This window comes from Rhipicephalus microplus, chromosome 6 (assembly GCF_043290135.1).
Source record: "Rhipicephalus microplus isolate Deutch F79 chromosome 6, USDA_Rmic, whole genome shotgun sequence".
NCBI classification, from domain to species: domain Eukaryota; kingdom Metazoa; phylum Arthropoda; class Arachnida; order Ixodida; family Ixodidae; genus Rhipicephalus; species Rhipicephalus microplus.
Genome location: NC_134705.1, coordinates 130,404,139 through 130,425,036, shown reverse-complemented (window position 1 = coordinate 130,425,036; position 20,898 = coordinate 130,404,139). Strand labels below are relative to the sequence as shown.

Genomic DNA, 20,898 nt, shown 5'->3' with positions numbered 1-20,898 from the left:
TACACAGTTCGCAGGTATAACATGGCAGCAGAAAGCACAAGACCAGGTTGATTGGCAATTCGTGGAAGAGGCTTTTGCTTGCAGTAGGCATAGCCAAGCTGATGATGATGATAAAGTTTTGCTGACTCATTACAGAGATAACTCCCTCATTTCTTTGCAAATGAATGATTTTAAGCTTCCTCAGGAACATTATGGGCACACTACACATTATGGCAGAGGGCTCTGAACCAATTTTGATCACAGGGGTTTTTAGTGCGCTGCATGTCCTAGCTCTTAAGCGCTGCGTTACATCCCACATTCTTTGGTGTTGACCCCACATTGTCGTGAACCAGGAATATGCTGCTGCACTTCTGTGCTCAATAATCCATCGACATATTTCTGGCACTTATACACAACCATGCAAAAAGTGACGAAAAATTTCGTTGGTGCCATGGCTTTGTTTGTCAGTTATTGTTAGTTGCTCATTAATTAATATTCACATCTCACTATTTGCACTTCACAGCTGCACTGGGCATGCACTAAAGCACAGAGAACTTGACTGCGGTACAGTGAACCTCTAATAAGTACTACTTTCTTTAAATCGGTAATGACAATATGCGTCACTTCTTGGTTGCTGTATACAAATAGTACTTAGCAACTGAACTTAGTATTCAAAGCAGCATTCGTGTTGACCCACTGATAACAAACACTGGCATGCCCAACTAAATCAGCAAAAGAAGGCCACTACGACAAGACAACAGGCAATATGCAACAAAATGTAACATATTTCAAGGAAGAAAGTGAGACTGAAGGTGATAGGCGTAGGATTCTGGAAGCTGATTAAATGATTAAAAACAAGCCTTAATCAAAGCACTGAAAGCCATACAATCTACTGCCCGCTTTCATTGACACGGCTTTGGCAGGACCGATAAAAATTAGACCAAATTATACTGCGGGAGAAATTTTGTGGGAGGCAGAAAAAAAAGAACACAGTTCATTGAGCGGCGTTTGCCCCCAAATGTAAGATTTCTGAAAATTCAACATGACAGGTGTGTTTTTGCTTAGACACATAGCATAATTAAGTTAATACAGTCACTAACCTAAACAAGAATAGTATGTGCACAAATTTCTAAACTCGAAAAAGACAGCTTTTCTCCGATTATGTAAGTAATAGCACAATGAAACAAAAATTCTAGGTTCTGAGAATGAAGGTATCTGCTCACTATTCATGACCATCCCTCTAGGACAGCATTTTATTCCTATGATGGAATTATAAATTTTATTACCACAGTAGATCCACGCTGTTAGGTTCCCAAGTTATGGATTCTCCTGGCTGTTACGTCGATTTTGGCCCACACTGGCACACTCGAAAGGATCCCATGCATTGCAAACTCTACTGTTTCTTCCAAACTGCGGGACCGATCCCCCGCATTGTATAAGCGAGTGAGTGAGTGGCAAATTTTATTCATCGAAGGCGAACTGGCCTTCTGAGATGGCGCTGGCGACTATGCCGACTTTTCACGTGGCTTCGCTTGGTCCACCAGGTGGCTTGACAATTGAGTTGGTCGCCAGAAGCGGTGGTGGCAACATCGAAAATACCTTTTCCCGACCCGCAACCGAGAACACGACCTCCGAGACACGTATTTGTTATCTTAACATGACACAGATTACGTTTCTTTAGTGCTAAAATTCAGTTTTGGTGCATTTGACCGCATCCCGTAGAGCCATTACACTTCCGATGATGCCATTGTCACTCACAAAATATTGTCTGCCGACGAAAATCGGGCCTTAGTGTGTTCCGATGCGTGGGTCAGTGATAGTAAGTCGAGGTACAGTAGATACCAGAACTGCTGCTCGAGCCAATGACTTCATTGACTATAACAGCACTAGATCCGAGCGGAACGGGGCATAAAACAGGACCGAGAAAGAAAGAACACACGACACAAGTGCTGGCTCTTTCTCGGTCCTGTTTTTATGCACTGTTCCCCTCAGTATCATGTACCAACTGGCCCTTCAAAACACCCTTCAGCACTAGATCTGTCGGCGTTAAGTGGACGCAGTGGAACCACCGAAAGTCGCACGGAACTGAAGGTGCTTGAGAGACGCCTCGTACTGATCAGGCCTGACAAAATGTGGCAGGTGACACAGCACAATTCCTTCAAGCAAAAGGTCTAATATAAAACTGCATGCTTTTCTCCACTACTCCAATTATTCTTTTTTTTTTTTTCACACGTCTCAACTTTTACATTTCCCGGCTCTTACGTTCCTTTTTTGCAGACCCCGTGAAAAACGTACCCGTGTGGTTCCACTGTATGTCATCCTTTAAAGGGCCCGTAAACCGCCTCCAATATTTCTTCAAGCATCTCAAGTAAAAGCGCGCTTCGTGTGCGGAATGTCGTTGCGATCAACAATTCTGCACATGGCCGTTGGCGCGCCACAAATTCCAAGAAAAAATTACTCCTCCTTTCCGGGCCTTTCGGGCCTCCGCGTGATGCGCTGTACCCCATCTCTGGGGCACCGAGCCAAATATGCCAAATATGCTGTCGAGCAAGAGCCTAGGACTTCTGGTCAGTCTGCAAGCAGCTGTCCGCACCGCTTGTTGTTTGTTGTGTTGCTTGCGTGCGTGTAACACGTGCAGGGCATGGCGTGTCCCCATACGGACCCATCGCGTTGGCAATCCTTTGAAAGCATGCGCGCAACGCAGGTTCCATACGATTACGGCAGCCACTGTTCGCCAACAAGCACGCAACTAACGGAGTCGACGGTTGGAGTTGCGGCAACTGGGAGTAGACAGTGTTTCAAGCAGCACTATGCCACGTGAGATTGGGAGGGGCCCTCGTCGAGGGGCAAAGCAGGGTGGGAGAGGATACCAGCAGAGGGAAGAGGGCAAGAGAGAGCGAAAGGTGGGGTTGTCACAGTTTCCATAATCAAACGTGCCTAACTCCACTATCACTGCACCATTTAGAAAAATTCTCACGGCTCAGTGTTTGTCGTACACTTGTGCACAAAATCCCCACAACAACTTAATTTCAATCTCTGGGTGGTATATGGGCCCTTTAAGCAGTTAATCCATTTGATGTCCTGCAATTATTAAATAACTCAGCCATTGATGATGGGGTGGTGGCCTGTGCCAAACAAGCCACTTTGCTAGCCCATCCAGCAACGAGAGTACGAGTCTACGGAATGCAGAGAACACACGACGAAACGTTGTTGATGATTGCATGATGAAAATAGCTAATCGCTTCAACGTTCACTTGAGATCAGGCAGAAAGCAGCACCTCATTATCACACTACGAACAAAGGGCTGTGTAGCCATCCATGGTGACCACCTTGGGACACCAACGATGATGATGCTAGAAAGGCAGTCTCCAACAGTACATTGTGACAGTAGTAATTGATTTGGTTTGTATTGAAGGAACACCAAAGAGAAAAACAGTTTTTCCCACATTAGTAAACTACCCTTTCACATTAACGAAAGTGCAATGCTAGGTACTAGAAAATGTTGAATAACGAAGAAAACGTGCAATATAAGTACGCAGGTGACGACGACACCTTCAGATTCACGCACTAACCAAATGCTATGATATCACTAACTTTGAAGGCGTCTTCAAGGACTTACACATAAGCGGTAAAAATCAAGCACACTTTCTTAATAAAAGCCAAAAGACTTAATGTGCCAAGTTCAAGCAAATTTCGTTAAGCCAATGTGGCATAAATGTAAAAAGCACTTGTAAGCCTGCGACGTCATACAGATTTCAATTTCACAAGTTCTGGCCCAAATTTTAAAAATTAAAATATACTTCCTTGATATGTTAATGGACAAGGGATAGTAATATTAGCCAAAATAAATTTATCAAAGAATAATTTATTAGCCTAAGGTGCTTAATATGTACCGATGGGCCACGATTTTCGAAGAAGCCACGCACAAGAGGTCACAAATCACGCACACATTGGAGTTGTACCAGCGCTTGTATTTGAGTCCTTTAAGGTATGCGTGTTTTGCATTGTTCTGTGCACTGCTTCTTCGAAAGTTTAAATTCATTCACTGTTTAACTTTTGTGTCCTTTTGAGTGTGCTGCCCCAGCAATTTTCTCAGAAAGAAATGCTAAGATCTTCCAGGGGCAGGTGGACAGCAAGACCTTTCAGCAAGACATAATCTTCATTCATCAATTCATTCACTGTGATTCAAAATCCTTCAGGATGGAAGTTTGTGTGACTATAGCAACCGCAGTAGTCATTATGTAGGATGGGAGTGCGTGAGACGATCAGGCAAGCCTTATTTGCCTGACAGAGGCTAGCCCTGGATTTTAAAAAAAAGCTTGGTCCCACAGAAGCATATGGTTGCTAGCTAGTACGTTAGGTCAAGACTGAACCAAGATAAAATTTGTATTAACAATAGTTGAATAGATGAAAGACGATAATATATTTAGAAATCAATTTGCACTTAATAAATTGTTATACAGAAGGCCCACGAAATGAATCCTGTGTGCCATAGCAATAAGGTTTGCAGCTACAATGGTTAGAGACACAAAACAATAAGGTAATTTGGCACACCATGAAAGCAGTATGTGCAAAAAACATTTGTACAGACAGCTAAAGAATTTGATGTAGAGTCAATAATGATATGTCGTTTTGGTTGAGAAATCTGGGCACTATTTTGAGGCTCAACCTTGCTTCACAGGCTCCGACTCCAAAACATTAAAACTAGCCCAATTTCACTTATTCTGGATAGTTGGACCCTGCATAATTAACTCAAATTACATTCTGATACAACCGAAGACAGAAGTGGCTTTATCCCTACAGTCAATAGCATGGCTTGGTCATCATGATGTCACGGCCAACTGCCTTTGCACCACGCTCACAAGAGGGATCGCAAAGTGTGTCAAAGAGCTTCACAAAGCGTAACAGAGTTGAAAGTTGGGCTAGTTGGAAATGCATGGTATAACTGTGTTTTAAGCACATGAAGTCCTTTGTTCCTTTGTGTTTCTTCATGTGCTTAAAACACAGTCATACCTCAGAAAGCATGTGACAAAGCGGCTGCGTTGTAACCAACTATAGAAGCGCACAAGTTGAGGAAAAAGGAGACTTAAGACATGCAGAGTTCATGTGTCTCAAGACTCTTCTCTTTCCTCAACTTGCATGCTTTTAGTTTACATCATATTTTACCCGCCTTGATCCAACCCACAACCTCAACCTTTTTTGCAAGATTACGCCAGGTTAACCTCCTACGTGCATCATATTGCAGCACTAGTCCCTTGTAATCACAACAGCTACACTTACTCGGCCCGCTTGGCTAGATGCAACCCTAGCAGAGACAATGTGCATCTTCGCTATCCCTAAGCATCGTCACAAACTATGACATTGTCATCATCACCGTTTCATTTACAGGTCCTGCCACGCAGTCAGCCAAAGAAGGCACCCGAGAATATTGCAGCAGTACTCACAGGCCGAGTGGCTTCGGCGTCCCTCGGGGGGCACGCCCTCAACGCGCGGGTGCACCCAGCACGAGGTGGCCGTGTCCAGGTAGGCCATGCGGTTGCAGTAGACCTCGCTCTGCGAGTGGTACGGACCCTGGCTGTCACCGCGGCCACCCCAGACGTACATGCGGCCCCGAATGGCCGAGGCCGAGTGGAAATCCCGCCACTGTGGGGGCTGGCCCTGCGGAACAACACGTGCACTTTAGGTTGACTGGCCTGCTTTAGCAGCGAAGCTGCCTGACGACTGTCGTAGACCTACTCCCTACAGCCAAACCCCGCTGCAACAAACGGGGCGTGAAAAAATTTTTGTCGAAGCGAACGTTTCGTTGTAGTGAATTAAAAAAATATAGCCGACCTGAACTAGCAAAACAAAAGAACTTTTATTCCCAAAATTCAAAAAGTGTCGGATGCTTCCTTTTCTTTCCCAGGAGCATCACGACAGGATTCTCACCCACGCATAGCAACGCGATGGTGAAAAGTAGGCTGAAACAATGGCCACAACTGCCACAACGGCTTTCGTGAATGAACCTAACAGTTGCACTAATACACTAACACTAGCCGCTGTCCGCCGTCCAAGTGATTCAACAATGCCAAGACAGCCATGTCTTATGCCTCATTCTATGCTCTTGTGATCATCTACCACTCGTGGCTGGATGATTTTATTGATAACACAGATGAACAGCCGCGATGAACAGTTAGTGACCACAATCGCCAAGCACGAGAAGAACCAAAACACTGTCATCAGAAAACTATTTCATACAGCAGCTGAATGAAGGAAACTATGGACTGGGCGACTGAGCTTCAGTTTCGGATCGTCTGCGACTCAGAAACAAGCCAGAGGCAAAATCCAGGCAGTCTCACTGCAATCGCAATAGAGAAATGGTGGGGCCCCATGCTTAGTAAACAGTGGTGGTTTCTGGTGATGCCAACATATTTTTTAGACTTCGTATTTGGCTATCTTAGACGTATTTTTATGTTCTGAAAATGCATAAAAATGTTCGAGATTGTGTTGTCTGCACAGCATTAGATATTCAAGCCTGGAATCACATCATCAAATTTAATTAAAAGTGAACGACAGAAGAAAAAGTGTTTATTGTGGGGAGAATATTTGTGCATTGACTCCTATGAACTGTTGACAGGGACCTGAGAATTTTTCGTTGACGCAGCATTCGTTGTAGCGGGGTTCAACTGCGCTCCCTCAACTCACCACTATACCTACTACTGCTGCCGCCACTTCTGCCACTCCACTTCACCCACTTAATTCAACCCACCTCATGCAACCCCACTCCACGCCTTAGCATCGCTGTTGGATCAGTGTCCACCAAGCGGAGCTGGCTGCATTTTTTTTTTTAGTGGCACAAGCGCAAAGTGACACTATTGTTCCTCTGAGAAGCTTATGCGGTCATTCTGCTTTTTCTGTATACTTGAAAACATCTCCTAAAAAATGAAACAGGTTCAAAATGTGTGTTCTGGTACAAGTTTTGAACTTATACTATATACGATATAGTACCGTAGTATAAGCTTACCTACTATAAGGGCCAATGAGCAGTCGGGATGATTAATGAAAATTAAATGAATGAGTTGGACGTGCCGAAAAGATGGCACTGTCTAAGAAATGGAAAGAAAAGAAAGGTATTCTTGCAAATGAACAACAACTGTACTTTACCTAGTACTTCCTGTAACTGTTTGCATTTCATAATAAAGTGACATTTGTTCCACCCAAGCATATGGGAAAATTATAGGCTAACATAAGTACTATTTCTTGGCACCGTAGCAGGCATGCACTTCAGCTCTACAACTTCCACAGTGCTGCCAAATATAGTCATGCGTCACTCCCGCAGAGCAACAACATTTCTTTTTTTTTTTCCAGCCTTAATTATAATCACTACAGTCAATCTCGGGTATATTAAACTTGGATATATCGAATTAGCTATATCGAACATTCGAGGAACCCCCTTTATATTTCCCATGCAAAAGTATGGCACTGGTGCATATCGAACACCCGCACAGAGGGACATCTGCTATATCGAATGCTGCGCCGCGCCGAAGCTCAGAAAGTGAATTTTTTTTTGTAAACATTGATCAATTTTCGGCTGCGTTCTAACAAGTTCCATTCCTTTTGAGCGTGCAAGTGGCAGAAAGGCGGTATTATTTCATCGCGCTAATCTGGTTCATTGCCCGGCGCTTGCAAGTGCGCCAATATCTTCGATGCGAATTTGCATGTCTTAGCACGTGGGCATAGTGTTTTTCAAAAAGACTGATTGCCGAGGACAACCAAATGAGAATGCGAAGTGATTCAGCGAGCTCGTTACAATTTTCCCATTCTCTTCCTTGTTTGTTAGCGCACAATGGCCTGCGAGCCTCAAAAGCATGGCCTTTGAGATGTGCCACCAAGTGACGTATTTTTCAGGTTTCCAGTTTTAAAAGGCATGTCTCATAGGCTACGCTTTTTCTAGCTTCTCGCATCAAAGCAGCTGAAAGCAGCGGCTGTCAGCTACCAAGCTACAGATAACATCGACATCGCCAATATGTCCACGGCAGGAACTCAGCTAGAGTGTCTAACATTGCGTTGTCTTTTGCACCTTTTTGCCTCGTTTCTGATAAATCCTCGTTCGAGAGTTAACCTAACGTTCACCCGCGTATAGCGATAAAAATTGTGGCGGGCACTTGGAGCGATGTCAAGTAAAGCACCGTCGTAAACTTTCCTTGCTGGTCAGGTGACGACTTCGGGTGTGTCATGACCATGGCTGCCTCAGTGAATAGACCTCTACCGGGGTACGCCACAGCATGATGTCACCGGTGCACGTGTAAGGCGGTGGTTGGCAAAAAACTCCCGCCGGTGGCTGAGTAGGGTAGTCACTGGGTGTTTGTGGCAAGTTTTCTTTTATTTTGGAGGGCTAAATTTTCATCTAATAACAGTGGCAAAATTACCTGTGGTATGTGTCAGAGAACACCTAGGTGTGTGGTAAGGTGCGTGATGAAATATTTACCCCGCTGGTTGGCTGTTTAACTCGGAGAAGTGAAGACATGTGGCAGCCTGTGCGAGGAACAGCGGCATCATCGTCGAAAATGTGCAGTGTTGACTGTGGCATGTAGTGCGCATTGAAAGGTGTCGACAATATTGGTTTACCTTTACGGATGGTAAAACTGGGAATATTGTGTGTGGTGTGTGCAGTGTGAATAACGCGGCGCATCCTGATTGCGAAAACACTGGTATTGGTTGTGGGACGGTTGCAGTAACCAGTTGTTGATGGAACTTTATGATCTGACATTTTAGTCGAGGTAATAGTGCATTTGAAGTAATCATCAGTGAGTGGGCACATCTCAGCGTATGCGCGGAGTGCAGAAAAATAAAAGTGCATGATCTCCGGGTGATATATATACGACTACGTATGAGCTATAAGCATGTTGTAGCATTGCCGAATCTGCATATACGCTTCACCAAGGCTATAACTCGTATTATCAGATACCTGATACGTGGTAATAGAAACTGCGGAAATTTTCATAGCTTATCTAAAATTTGTACATTTACGGCTCGATCCTTATAAAGTGACAATGCGCATTAGAAGTTTGTGTATCAAGCCTAAAGGAGCAAAACACGTTATAGGTGTCAAATCCAGCAAGGTAACTGTGCCAGATAATATTGTATATTATTAAGCTGTCGGGTTTTACATCACATGATCTTTCACTGGGTTACTAAGAAATGCAGCCGCAGAATTGCACTTTAATTTTCACTATATAGGATATGTTAGCCTCAGCCTAACGCACGACAAAAAGTGTTTCTCTTTCTTTTTTTTCATTCAACTCTGATTAGACTTTTGTGCAATCAGTATCTTATCCGTGACATCGCACACAGCAGCTCAACACGATGCTGCCGACAATGCTGTATTTCGTTTAAAACTGCGTTGCACATGCCACGTTAGATATTCAATAGATTGACATTCATGCCATGCAAATATTTCTCAAAGTTCCAGTTACTGTGTACATTCAAAACGTTCGCTTTCGAAAAAGATAAGATTTTTTTACGGCTCCCATCTACGTGGGTGAAGCCCGCTTCGTGCTAGTCGCGTCTCTCTCTCCATCCATCCATTTACGACGAGCAAATTTCCATACTATAAGCAGTGACCTTTTCGTGACCCCCTTCTTTCAAAAGCTGCGACTTTAGAACATAGCAATGTAGAATTTTTTGTCGAAGGAATGCAGACACGAAGCTCTGCTATGCAGAAAAACATCGCCGGTGAAACTTTTTTGCTAACAGCACCTGCTGCGAGAGAGGGTATGGTGGGCGGGGTGCCCGCAGTGACGTCACATTGTTTACAAACAGGGAGAGGTCTATACTGCGACTTATCGGCATATATTTCTGAGCACCATTTTAGATAGTGAGCAACTTTGTCGGTGCAGATGACGACGTAGCCGTTTCTGACTGTCATTGTTGTTGCTGTAGAAGTGCACCCGTGCGGTTATGAATATGCCAACACCTTCCCTGCCGCCGCTAACCACCCTTTTGCCGCGCTACAAAGCTTGCACTGGCGTTCTACATCAATCAACGATGTTGTGAATGAAGGAGGTGAATTAGCTTACTCAAAAGCCTTCAGTTATTTTGAAGATGACTGGAACTTGATGGCGCAGAAGAAGCAAAACAAGTTTACAGAATTTTTTCATGCGAAATAAAGTGTGGTCACTGTTCACACTTAGTTCTTTATTATACCGTGAGCGAATTATTTTGTTAGCAATTGTAAAAATTTCCAAGGAATGAAATACTTATATTTAGGCCTTATTTATGCAAATTTGTATTTAAAGTTATTGACACATCGACTATTTTGCAATCTCTTTCGAGTTCGATATATATGGGATCGACTGTAATTGTGCCAACTCTTCAAGATACTTGTAGTTTTATTTGAGAGATTAGCATCGATGTAAGCACTATATAAGTTTACTTGAGTGTTCTGAAATGGTCTGAGCACTGGAGGTATAAAAAAAGAAGCAAAGAATATGAATAACCAAAAAAAAGGGGGTGGAAACAAGCAGTGCCAGAGACTCGATAGCCAAACATGGCCTTCAGAAAAAATTACAAGGAGCTCGTGACGTGCCCTATGTAAATGAAGCGGCATACCCATGTTTCTTGTCCTATGCTCTTTCTGCTGTAAATTCCGATGGCAAGGCGATCAACACAACGTCGATCACTGCCAACTACTAAGAGGAGGCACAGGAGGCTGCCATAGAATTAGGTTTATTCATCCCTCACTCGAAAACTGGCATAAGCAACTTTACTGCAGGTTGCATCTCCCGAATTTGCCTTTCAGTTGTTAATACTCTCCCACGCAATACATTGCTCTCAATGTCCAAACATGCGAGGCTGCATAGCGATAAAGCAGCTCGTGCCTGTGCTCGAGAAACGAGCCGGGGTCGGGCCATTGACAACACCTCAGACCGAGGGCACCCGCCACGGTAAGGGATGGTCTTTTCACCTTCCATGACGTGAAAATTCACTACCATTTTCACCGCAACATATTCCCCACCCCTCCTGACACAGGGCAGCCACTCGGCACCATAAGATCTTACAGAGCGAGCTACACACCCGTACGTTCCCTACCCCCTCTTCCACGTTATACACCCTGTAATGTATCGATCCCTTTAATGCATTTTCTGCCACAAGAGCTAATCTAGACCATACATGTCATGTGGGGATGTTCTGAGAACCCATCACCAAACTCTCTACACATTAAAGGGATGCTGACGCAAAACTTCGCCGTTGGGATAGCCTGCGGGGTCGATTACCGTGAACATTCGTATATCATCTGCAAAATATTGTTACGTGAAGGTACACGCGAAACTAGGCGTTGGAAGATATATTTACACAGCGCCAACGCGCAAGCTAAGATGAAGAACGAGTGCTGTGCCCTACACCAAAATCACGCCGTCTTTCTCCGCGCCTATCTAACTGCTTTTGTGGGACATTGTCTCTCAACATAACCCCCGGGTGCTGAAGCACCGTCTCGGTGCTTTCTATGATGTTGCCGAATGGTAACGCTTAAGGCGAGATACATGAAGAATGTCTGTAGACAGTGAAGGGGAGGAGGAGGAAGACTTGAGTGGGGCTATCTCGTAGGTCACATCTGTCACCTGGCGCAATACGCAGTAGGGTCCCGAGTAGCGGGAAAGCAGTTTTTCAGATAGTCCAACGCGCCTGGTCGGAGTCCACAATAGCACAAGAGAACCCGGAGTAAAGGAAACTTGGCGATGATGGGAGTTGTAACGCTGCCGCTGCTGATCTTGCGATGCTAAGAGGCACTGACGGGCAACTTCTCGTGCTTTTCGAGCTCTGGTGATAGCATCGCAGGGGTATACGGTCGTCGAGTCGGCAGCTGTCGGAAAGATGGTGTCAAACGGCAAAGTTGGATCACAGCCAAACACGAGATAGAAAGTTGAAAAACCAGCTGCATCGTGGCGTGAGGAATTATAGGCAAACGTAACGAAAGGCAATGCAACGTCCCAGTCCTGGTGGTCGGACGATACGTACATGGCGAGCATATCGGTTAAAGTCCGGTTGAATCGCTCAGTCAGTCCGTTAGTTTGCAGGTGGTAGGCTGTCAAATTTATGTTTTGTCTCGCAGGAGCGAAGCAGGTTGTCGATAACTCGGGAAAGAAAATAGCACCCACGATCTGTGAGGAGTTGGCGTGGTGCGCCATGATGAAGTATGACGTCGTGCAGGAAAAAATCGGCAACGTCCGTGGCACAGCTGGTTGGTAGAGCCCATGCAATGGCGTATCGAGTTGTGTGATCCGTCGCAACAGCTATCCACTTATTCCCAGAAGTGGACGCAGGGGAAGGGCCTGGGAGGTCAAGACCAAGTCGAAAGAACAAATCAAAGGGAACGTCAAGTGGCTGGAGGAACCCAGCATGGCTCACCGAAGGTTTTTTTTCGGCGTTGACACTGGTCGCATGAGGTGACGTAGCTGCGGACCGAGCGATAAAGACTGGGCCAGTAAAATCGACGCTGTACACGGTCGTACGTCCGAGACAGTCCGAGGTGACCGGCAGTGGAAGCGTCGTGGAGCTGGCCGATCACGCTCGCACGTAAGTGGGAAGGTACCACAAGGAGCAGTTCGTTTCCATCAGGGCGGACGTTGTAATGGCACAATGTGCCATCCTTGAGCACGAACAGTTGAGTAGACGGTTCGGGTGCCACAGAATGAACCTTCTCGATGATATTACGTAAGACAGGGTCTCAGCACTGTTCCTCACGGGTGTTGCTTAAAGCGGAAAGAGACAGGACACATGGCACTTCATCGAACGCCTCAGGTGGGTCCACTGGGTTCAGAGATAAGCAGTCAGCGTGATGGTGTAAGCGGCCAGATTTGTAGGACACCGAGTAGTTATACTCTTGGAGTCGTAATGCCCATCGACCAAGGCGCCCAGTGGGGTCCTTCAAGGACGCGAGCCAGCAAAATGCGTGGTGATCGGTTGTGACGGTGAAATGTCGACTGTGTAAATAGAGCCGAAATTTTGCGACTGCCCAAACGAGAGCAAGGCATTCCCTTTCGGTGATTGAGTAATTCCTTTCCACCTGCCAGAGGAGACGGCTGGCATAGGCGATAAGGCGGGCGCAGCCACTTTGATGCTGGACCAAAACAGCACCGATTCCGTGACCACTGACATCGGTGCGGACTTCTGTAGGGGCGGCGTAGTCAAAATGGGCCAGAACAGGTGGTTCTGTTAGCAATGCAATAAGTGTAGCGAATGCCGTAGCCTGCGCAGCACCCCATGTGAATGAGACATCTTTTCTCAGTAAGTTTGTGAGAGGACGGGCTACTTCCGCATTGTTGTTCACAAAACGTCGAAAGTACGAGCACAGACTGAGAAAGCTGCGGAGTTTCTTGGTGCAGGTCGGAATGGGGAAGTTCCGCACGGCTCGCACTTTATCGGGATTCGGGCGTACACCAGAGGAGTCGACAAGGTGGCCCAACATGATTAGTTGCTGGCGTCCGAAGTGGCACTTTGACGAGTTCAGTTGGAAACCGGCATTGCGAAAAACAGCCAGTATTGAGGATAGGCGGTCGAGGTGGGTCTTAAAGGTTGGAGAAAAACATTAACGTCGTCAAGGTAACAGACAAATTGACCATTTGAACCCCGCAAAAGAGAGTCTATCATCCGGTCGAAGGTGGCCGGAACATTGCATAACCCGAAGGGCATGACCTTAAACTGGTAAAGACCATCTGCGTGACAAAAGCAGTCTTTTCGCGGTCCATGTCGTCGACAGCAATTTGCCAGTACCCTGATCTTAGATCAATGGACGAAAAATACTTAATGCCGTGAAGACAATCCAGGGCATCGTCTATGCGCGGTAGCGGGTAGACTTCCTTTTTAGTAATCTTGTTCAGATGACGATAGTCAACACATCATCGCCAAGTGTTGTCCTTTTTGACAAGAACTACAGGGGAAGCCCATGGACTACATGATGGCTCAATTATGTCTCTGGCGAGCATTTTGTCGACTTCTGCTTGAATTATGTGACGCTCGGTTGGAGATACGCGGTATGGCCGTCGATGGACAGGGGAGGCATCCCCGGTGTCATTGCGGTGCTTTACAGAAGTGGTTTGACCTAGCGGACGATCACAAAAGTCAAGTACGTCCCAGAATGACTCAAGGACGTGAAGGGGTGCGTCAGATTGATGCGGCAAAAGGTCTGACGCGATCATTTTTTTAATTTCAGCAGACGGGCTTGCTTGCGAAGATCGAGCATACGCGTAGCTACAGTGTCCAGCATCGTTCGAAGACAGAGCTGAGATGACGCATTCGTCAGAGGGAGTCAGCATGGCGAGGGCAATTCCACGCGGGAGCACTTGTGGACACAGAGCAAAGTTGAGCACAGGAATCAAGGCGCGGTTTGCACGTAACTGAGTAACAGTGTGTGGTAAGGTAACACTGTGAGTCAAAAGAATGGATGTAATGGGTGCGAGCACATAGTCGCCATCGGATACAGGTGGTGAGGGCATTACGGTGATGCAGGTCACAGTTTGCTGTGACAAACGGACATGCTCAGCAGAGCACATACGAGCTTGGGGTGGAATGGGCGGATCAATCGGACACGCTAGGTCAAGTTGCACAGTACCAGCCGAGCAGTCGATGAAGGAGGAATGAGTGGACAAAAAGTCAAGACCGAGGATCACATCATTGGTGCAGTGAGAGAGAACAGTGAAAACTGAAGTTTGACGGCTGGCGATAGTGACGCGTGCAGTACAGACGCCAATAACAGAACCCGTACCACCATCAGCAACAGGAACACTGCATGAAGGGGCTGGCGTAAGGACTTTCTTTAAGCGGTCACGAATGTGCAAGCTCATCACAGAAATATGGGCGCCAGTGTCCGCCAAGGCTTTAACAGATAAACCGTCCACTTCAACGTCGATCAGGTTCTGATTGGTCAACAGCGTCAACAGAGGAATTGGAGGGCAAGTCGTATCAGCAGCGTCACCTCCAGGAGCTGCAGCCGTTAGTTTTCCAAAGAAAACCGCCGGGCAGAGGATGGGGACGGGGAACGGGGCGGCGGTGGAAACCGGGAAAATCTACATCGAGGTGAAGGTGAGCGACTGTACTGGGCAGTGGTCGTAGTGGTGGGGTCGTAATTAGCTGAGCCATCACGCCGTGGTAGTTCCTGGCCATAGAGATGGGCTGGTGAGTGGAGGTTGGAGAAGCTTGAGTTTGCCCAATACGGTGAGGTCCACGTGCTTCGGCAATGGCTGGGAATGTGTCCCACTCGCTCACATCGAAAGCGTATTGGCCTGTCGTCAGGCGTCCTCCACGCACTTGGGTCACGGTTACGGGGAGCAGGGCGGCGATATAATGCTGTGGGTGGCTGGAGGTAGATGAACTGACAGCGTCGGGACGGTGCACAGAACAAACCGTGTGAATACCCGCGTTGGCTAGTTCTTGGCAAACAACGGTCTGTATTAGCGAAATGGTCGGATGAGGATCACTCGATGCAAGGGTGCGGGTGATATGGCCTCGATTTCGCAGCGTACGATTCTCGTGATGTCACCGGAGTGTGAATTGAGCTGGGTCGCTATACGAAGATCCTCGCAAGTTGATGTCGCAGCAGTGTTGGGAAGGCGCGTGAGGTGGTGGGCAATGCGACGGCTTTTAGCCTCTTGAAAGCGTTGGCACTCCGAGATAACATCTTGCACGGTAAAACAGCCTCTGCACACAAAGAGGTTAAATGCATCATCTGCGATGCCCTTGAGCACGTGCGCTACCTTGTCTGCTTCAGCCATGGTTCAGTGAATTTTACGGCAAAGGGTCAGCACATCTTGTATATATGCCAGGTAGGACTCCGTGGACGTCTGAACACGTGTGCCAAGTTCTTTCCTAGTGTCCTGCTTGCAGCCGGCAGATTGACCAAACAACTCGCGTAACTTGGTCTTGCATACGTCTTAGCTCGTGATCGTGTCCACATTGTTATTAAACCATGCCTTGGCCGTTCCTTGCAAATAAAAGATGATGTTTGCCAGCATCAAGGTTGGGTACCATCTGTGGTTTTCGCTGACGAGCTCGTAGAGTTTAAGCCACTCATCCACGTCCTCGCCTTCCGTTCCCAAAAAGTTGCCGGGATCGCGGGGTGGAGCCGCCACGAGAAAAACAGGTGAGGTCGGCACCGTTGATGCATTGGGCGTGGCAGTTGATGAAGCGTTGCTGCCGGTGGACATGTCGGAAGCAGCGACTAGGCGTCCGCTGCGTAACTCCGTTGTGCGTTGTAACCCAGCACCTTCCATCAAAATGTTACATGAAGGTATGCGCGAAACTAGGCGCTTGAACACATATTTACAAAGCGCCAAAGCGCAAGCCAAGATGAAGAACGAGTGCTGTGCTCTACACCAAAATCACGTCTTTCTCCGCGCCTATCTAACCGCTTTTGTGGGACATTGTCTCATAACAATATCAACAGTGTGGGGATCTGAGACGCGCCCGCGACCATTTCACGGGCATTTCGCCACACGGCCACACCCTTTTGCTTTTTCTGCTCTGGCAATGGCGCGTGGCGATAGATGGCGCCACGTGCGGGCGCGGCACGTGTTACGTGCGCGCTGATGGAGCTCTCTCTGCTCCATGGTCCGCGGCGGGTAAGCACGTGTTTTCTTCGTCCGCGTCCCCTTTGGGATTCGCCGGACTGTAGCCTGCCTGGGGTGGCCTTTGGCATCTCGGCAGGAGTGTTTACTTGAGTGCTAGCTTCGGTACTGTACGCTAAGCCCACAGCGGTGCCTAGTGCTTGAAGTGGTCGTACCACACCGAGCCGCACTTGCCGTAAGCCTACGCGTACGAGGTTTGCCCTAACACTCACGACCAGGCCCAGTGGCCATCGTGAAAGTGCGCAGCATAGCCGCGAGGGACCTTTTCCCAACCAGTGTGTCAAAGCTCACCATTGCCAGCTGTGATGTGCTCGCGGTTTCCCCTTATTGTGAACATCCGCGTGCGGGTGCCTTTGCTCCCCGCGTCCCGGGAGGGGACGTTGTACTGTTGTTCGGGGTGCCGCCAAAGGCAATAAAGTGTTGTGTATTTTTGTATTTGAACACTGTCTGTTTTGCCGCGCCGCGCCAAACGCCTTATTAGTTGAGCGCGCGCGGATACACGCGAGTAGGTGACAAAGTCGCGGCCCTGTGGCTCGCTAAGCGTGAACCCGCGGTGATCATCCGCTACGGTGAGTAGCGGGGTCACCATACTGGCACCCAACGCGGTATCGAAGGTTCATTAAGCCTTTGATTAGTCTTAGCCGATTCAGCCCGCCCTTGCGAAACAGGCTCGCCGTGTTTACCTGCGTTATGTCTGCTCTACGTGAGTTTTGTTCGCTGATGCTTTTAGCAGATACCGCATTGCTCGAGAACAGGGCCAGTGCCCCCCTTGAGCATCACAATCGCGCACCCTCACTTGTCACAAGCCCCAGTCGGGATGACCCAAGGCGCTACGTAACAGCTCCCACTGGAGAGGTAGCGTGTTTTGGGTCCGGGGCCATAGCCCAACCAGAAATGTGCATGCGGGCGAATAGGACTGCTACTGCTCCCTTTAAAATGCATGGCAGTTCCATGTCACAGCGCTCCGAAACGGCTCTCAGTGGAGCTTCCGGGGCGCAGATCGGCACCGTGGTCTCAGCCGTTGCCGAATTTCGCCCGCTGGCTGCTCTACGCAACCTAGCAGCCAAGCTCATTTCGAGCCCGCGCCTGTACCGCTAGCCGCAAGCGGCCTAGCAATCTCACGTGAAGCTGCCCCAAGAGTCAGCTGTGGACAACAGGCGCTCCCCAATGTGGCGACAGCCGGTATCCATTTTGAAACCACGCCACTTATCGAGCTCAGAGACAGTTCCCCATCGCTCGCCCGTGCTGCTAATGCATCGAAAGTTTCCTTTGAAGCGGGCGCACAGACGCTGCTGCAAAATGCCGCTCAAATGATTCGGGCACTCACGAGGGCAGTCCAAATGCTTTCGGCTGTTCCGAAACGCCCTCATCCCGCTGTCATGCTGGCCGTTCCGATCTACAGCGGGTATGGTGATCTGCAAAGTGCAAAAAATTACCTGGAATCTTTCACACGTTATCAGAGAGCTATGGGTCTAGACGACCAAGAAGCGCTTGGACGCGTCGTCCTGGCTGCTCTGAATGACACGGAGGCCAGGTGGCATCGGCCTCCGGCCACCGAGCAGCAACCCTCGATGAGTTCCGCGCGGCCTTCCTGTGCGAATTCTTACTCGATGACTACAAGAGTAGAATGCGGCCCGAGCTCGAGCTCCGCACACAAGCTCCTGATGAGTTGCTTTAGGAGTACGTACGCGCGATGGAAGACCTTTTTTCTATCGCTGAGCCCAGAGCCTCGCACGAGGAGCGCGTCGAACGGGTGATCAGGCAGACACACCCGACCTTTTTGGCGTACCTGCGCGGCAGTCACTTCCGTGATTTGGGGGATTTGGTTGTCGAGGTAAAGAGCATTCAAGGCAACATTCTCACCGCGCGTGCCTATTGCCCGCCACCGCCAGCCAGCGAGGCCCTTGGACTGCGCTGCACGTAGGGAGGGGCCATGACCACCCCCCAGCGGCAACAGCCTGCCGGAGCTGCCTTTGCGGCTCCGCTACGGGTGGGCGCACGTGGGAGATAAGCGATCGAGTTTTAGATCCCTACACATACGGGAGGCGTGCAGCCGGTGCTGCATCGCAACTCGACGCGCACGAGCAGGGACGAAATCTGACCCGGCGCATCACCGGTGGTAACGGTCGTCAGAGCGGTTCCTTTGATCACGCGGCGAACCGACCCCTGCAGCTCAAAGCTTCTCCGTCTAGGGAAAGGGACCCCGATGGAGTGCGCTGCTTCTGCTGCCGTCAACGAGGGCACATAGCGAGGGAGTTCTTCGCGTTTGTGCCTCCTGTGAGGCAGGGAAACGGGAGCGCGGGTCGTTCGTGAAGGCACGAGCGGCCAAACCCTTGCTTCTCCCCTCTGCGTGACCTAAATAAACGGCGCGTGCGCACCAGCAAGCAGTCTTGCTGGTGCGCACGCGCCGTTTATTTAGGTCACCATCGTCGGTCGCAAATTCTCGGCGTTGCTGGACACGGGCGCAAGCGCTTCGTTGTTTGGCGAACAGGTGTTGTCCCACTTGCAGAAGCGCTCGGTGCGCTTGCGGGACAGCCGAACGACATTCACCCTCGCGAAAGGCGTGGCCCAGTCGGCGGGCGCCGCGAGGTTGACTGTCAGACGGGGAGGCCAAATGAGACGCGCGTGTTTCGTTCATCTTCCAGGGCTCAGTGTTCCTGTGATTCTCGGTCGGGACTTTCTCCTAAAAACCGGTATCATAGTGGACATTGCGAATGGAGGCTATCGCGACGGACCTTTTTCCGAGCTAAAGCCGTTCATCAGCCCACTGGCGCTTTCTGTTGCCTGTGCAGTAGAAGCGTCGAAACTGTGTCACGTGCAAACTTCGGGGGCAGGCCCATGCACTATGCACTCGTCGGCTCAAAATCCCCATCGGGATCGAGCGGCACGACACGAAGAGGCTCCGCATCCTTTGATCGCCTGTGTGACTCAATTGGATGATACACAGAAGGCTCGTCTGTCGGCATTGTTACGGGAATACGATGAGCTCTTCACTGATCAACCAGGCTGTACCGATTTGGTGAGCCATTTGATCGAAACTGGCAACACACTTCCTTTGAAGTGTAACGCCAGGCCCGTCAGCCAGGCCAAGAGGCAGGTAATTGATGGCTTGCTGGACGAGATGCTCTCAGCTGGCATTGTTCGCCGTTCGTCCAGCGCCTGGGTGTCTCCAATTGTGTTGGTGCCTAAGAAAGATGGCAGTCATCGCCTGTGCGTAGACTACCGCCGTCTGAATGGAGTGACTCGTAAGGATGCCTATCTGCTCCCCACGATTAGCTCCATCGTAGGAAACTTCGGCACTGCGCGGTATTTTACCACATTAGATGCCTCCAAAGGTTACCTACAGGTCCGGATGGATGAGCGTGACCGGTGCAAGACCGCGTTCACGTCCCACGGAGGGTTGTTTGAGTTCACTCGTATGCCCTTTGGTCTTTGCAATGCTCCTGCGACTTTTCAGAGACTCATGGAGCACGTCCTCGGGGAAGCAATGTGGTCTTACTGCATGTGCTACCTCGACGACATCGTGATTTATTCACAAACCTTCGAAGAGCACTTGGCCCACATTGCCACTGTGCTCGAGAGGGTGAGAGCCACCGGGATGACGTTAAATCCTGCAAAGGCCCAACTAGCGCAAACCAGAGTTCAGCTACTTGGCTTCATGCTGGGCGAAGGCTCCATTGAGCCAGATCGGGAGAAACTTCGAGCAATCCTTGATTTCCCCGCGCCCAAGGACGTACGCGGTTGGCCGCTTTCTCGGAATGGCCAATTTTTACCGGTCGTTCATTCCGTCCTGTGCCCGAGTGCAGGCGCCCTTGACCAAGCTCTTGGGTAAGTCAGCTGAGTGGCGACGGGGACCTGAGCAGCAAGAGGCATTTTGCCGTCTGTCTAGCACCATTGCGGAGACGGCGCAGCTCAAGCTCCCCGACCTGACCGGGCCGTTTGTTGTCCAAACTGACGCAAGCGATATGAAATTAGGAGCAGTTCTCCTACAGGAATACGATGGTGTGTTGCAGCCGTTGGCCTTTGCCAGCCGCTCGTTGATACCCGCGGAAAGGAATTATTTCGTGACCGAGAGGGAGTGTCTCGCCATCGTATTTGCGCTGCGGAAGTTTGATGTCTACCTTGATGGGACAAAATTTGTAGTGCAAACAGATCACGGCGCCCTTAGCTGGCTGATGCGGCTCCGTGAGCCTGCAGGCAGGCTAGCGCTCTGGGCTCTCCTAATACAAAATTATGACTTTTAGTGCAGTATAGGAAGGGGAGCACTAACGTGGTAGCTGACGCGCTATTTCGTGCCCAAGTGTCTACCAGGAGCCTA

General features: G+C 48.9%; 1 protein-coding gene across 7 annotated transcripts in view; it reads right to left on the bottom strand.

The window, feature by feature from the left end:
• Nucleotides 1–20,898, bottom strand: part of LOC119167371 (kelch domain-containing protein 3-like) — a 134,269-nt gene that overhangs the window by 32,233 nt on the left and 81,138 nt on the right. For all 7 annotated transcript variants that reach the window (XM_075866580.1, XM_075866586.1, XM_075866582.1 and 4 more), the window contains one exon: nucleotides 5,424–5,637. In XM_075866580.1, the coding sequence (XP_075722695.1) occupies nucleotides 5,424–5,637 (214 nt within the window). The remainder of the gene's footprint in view (nucleotides 1–5,423; nucleotides 5,638–20,898) is intronic.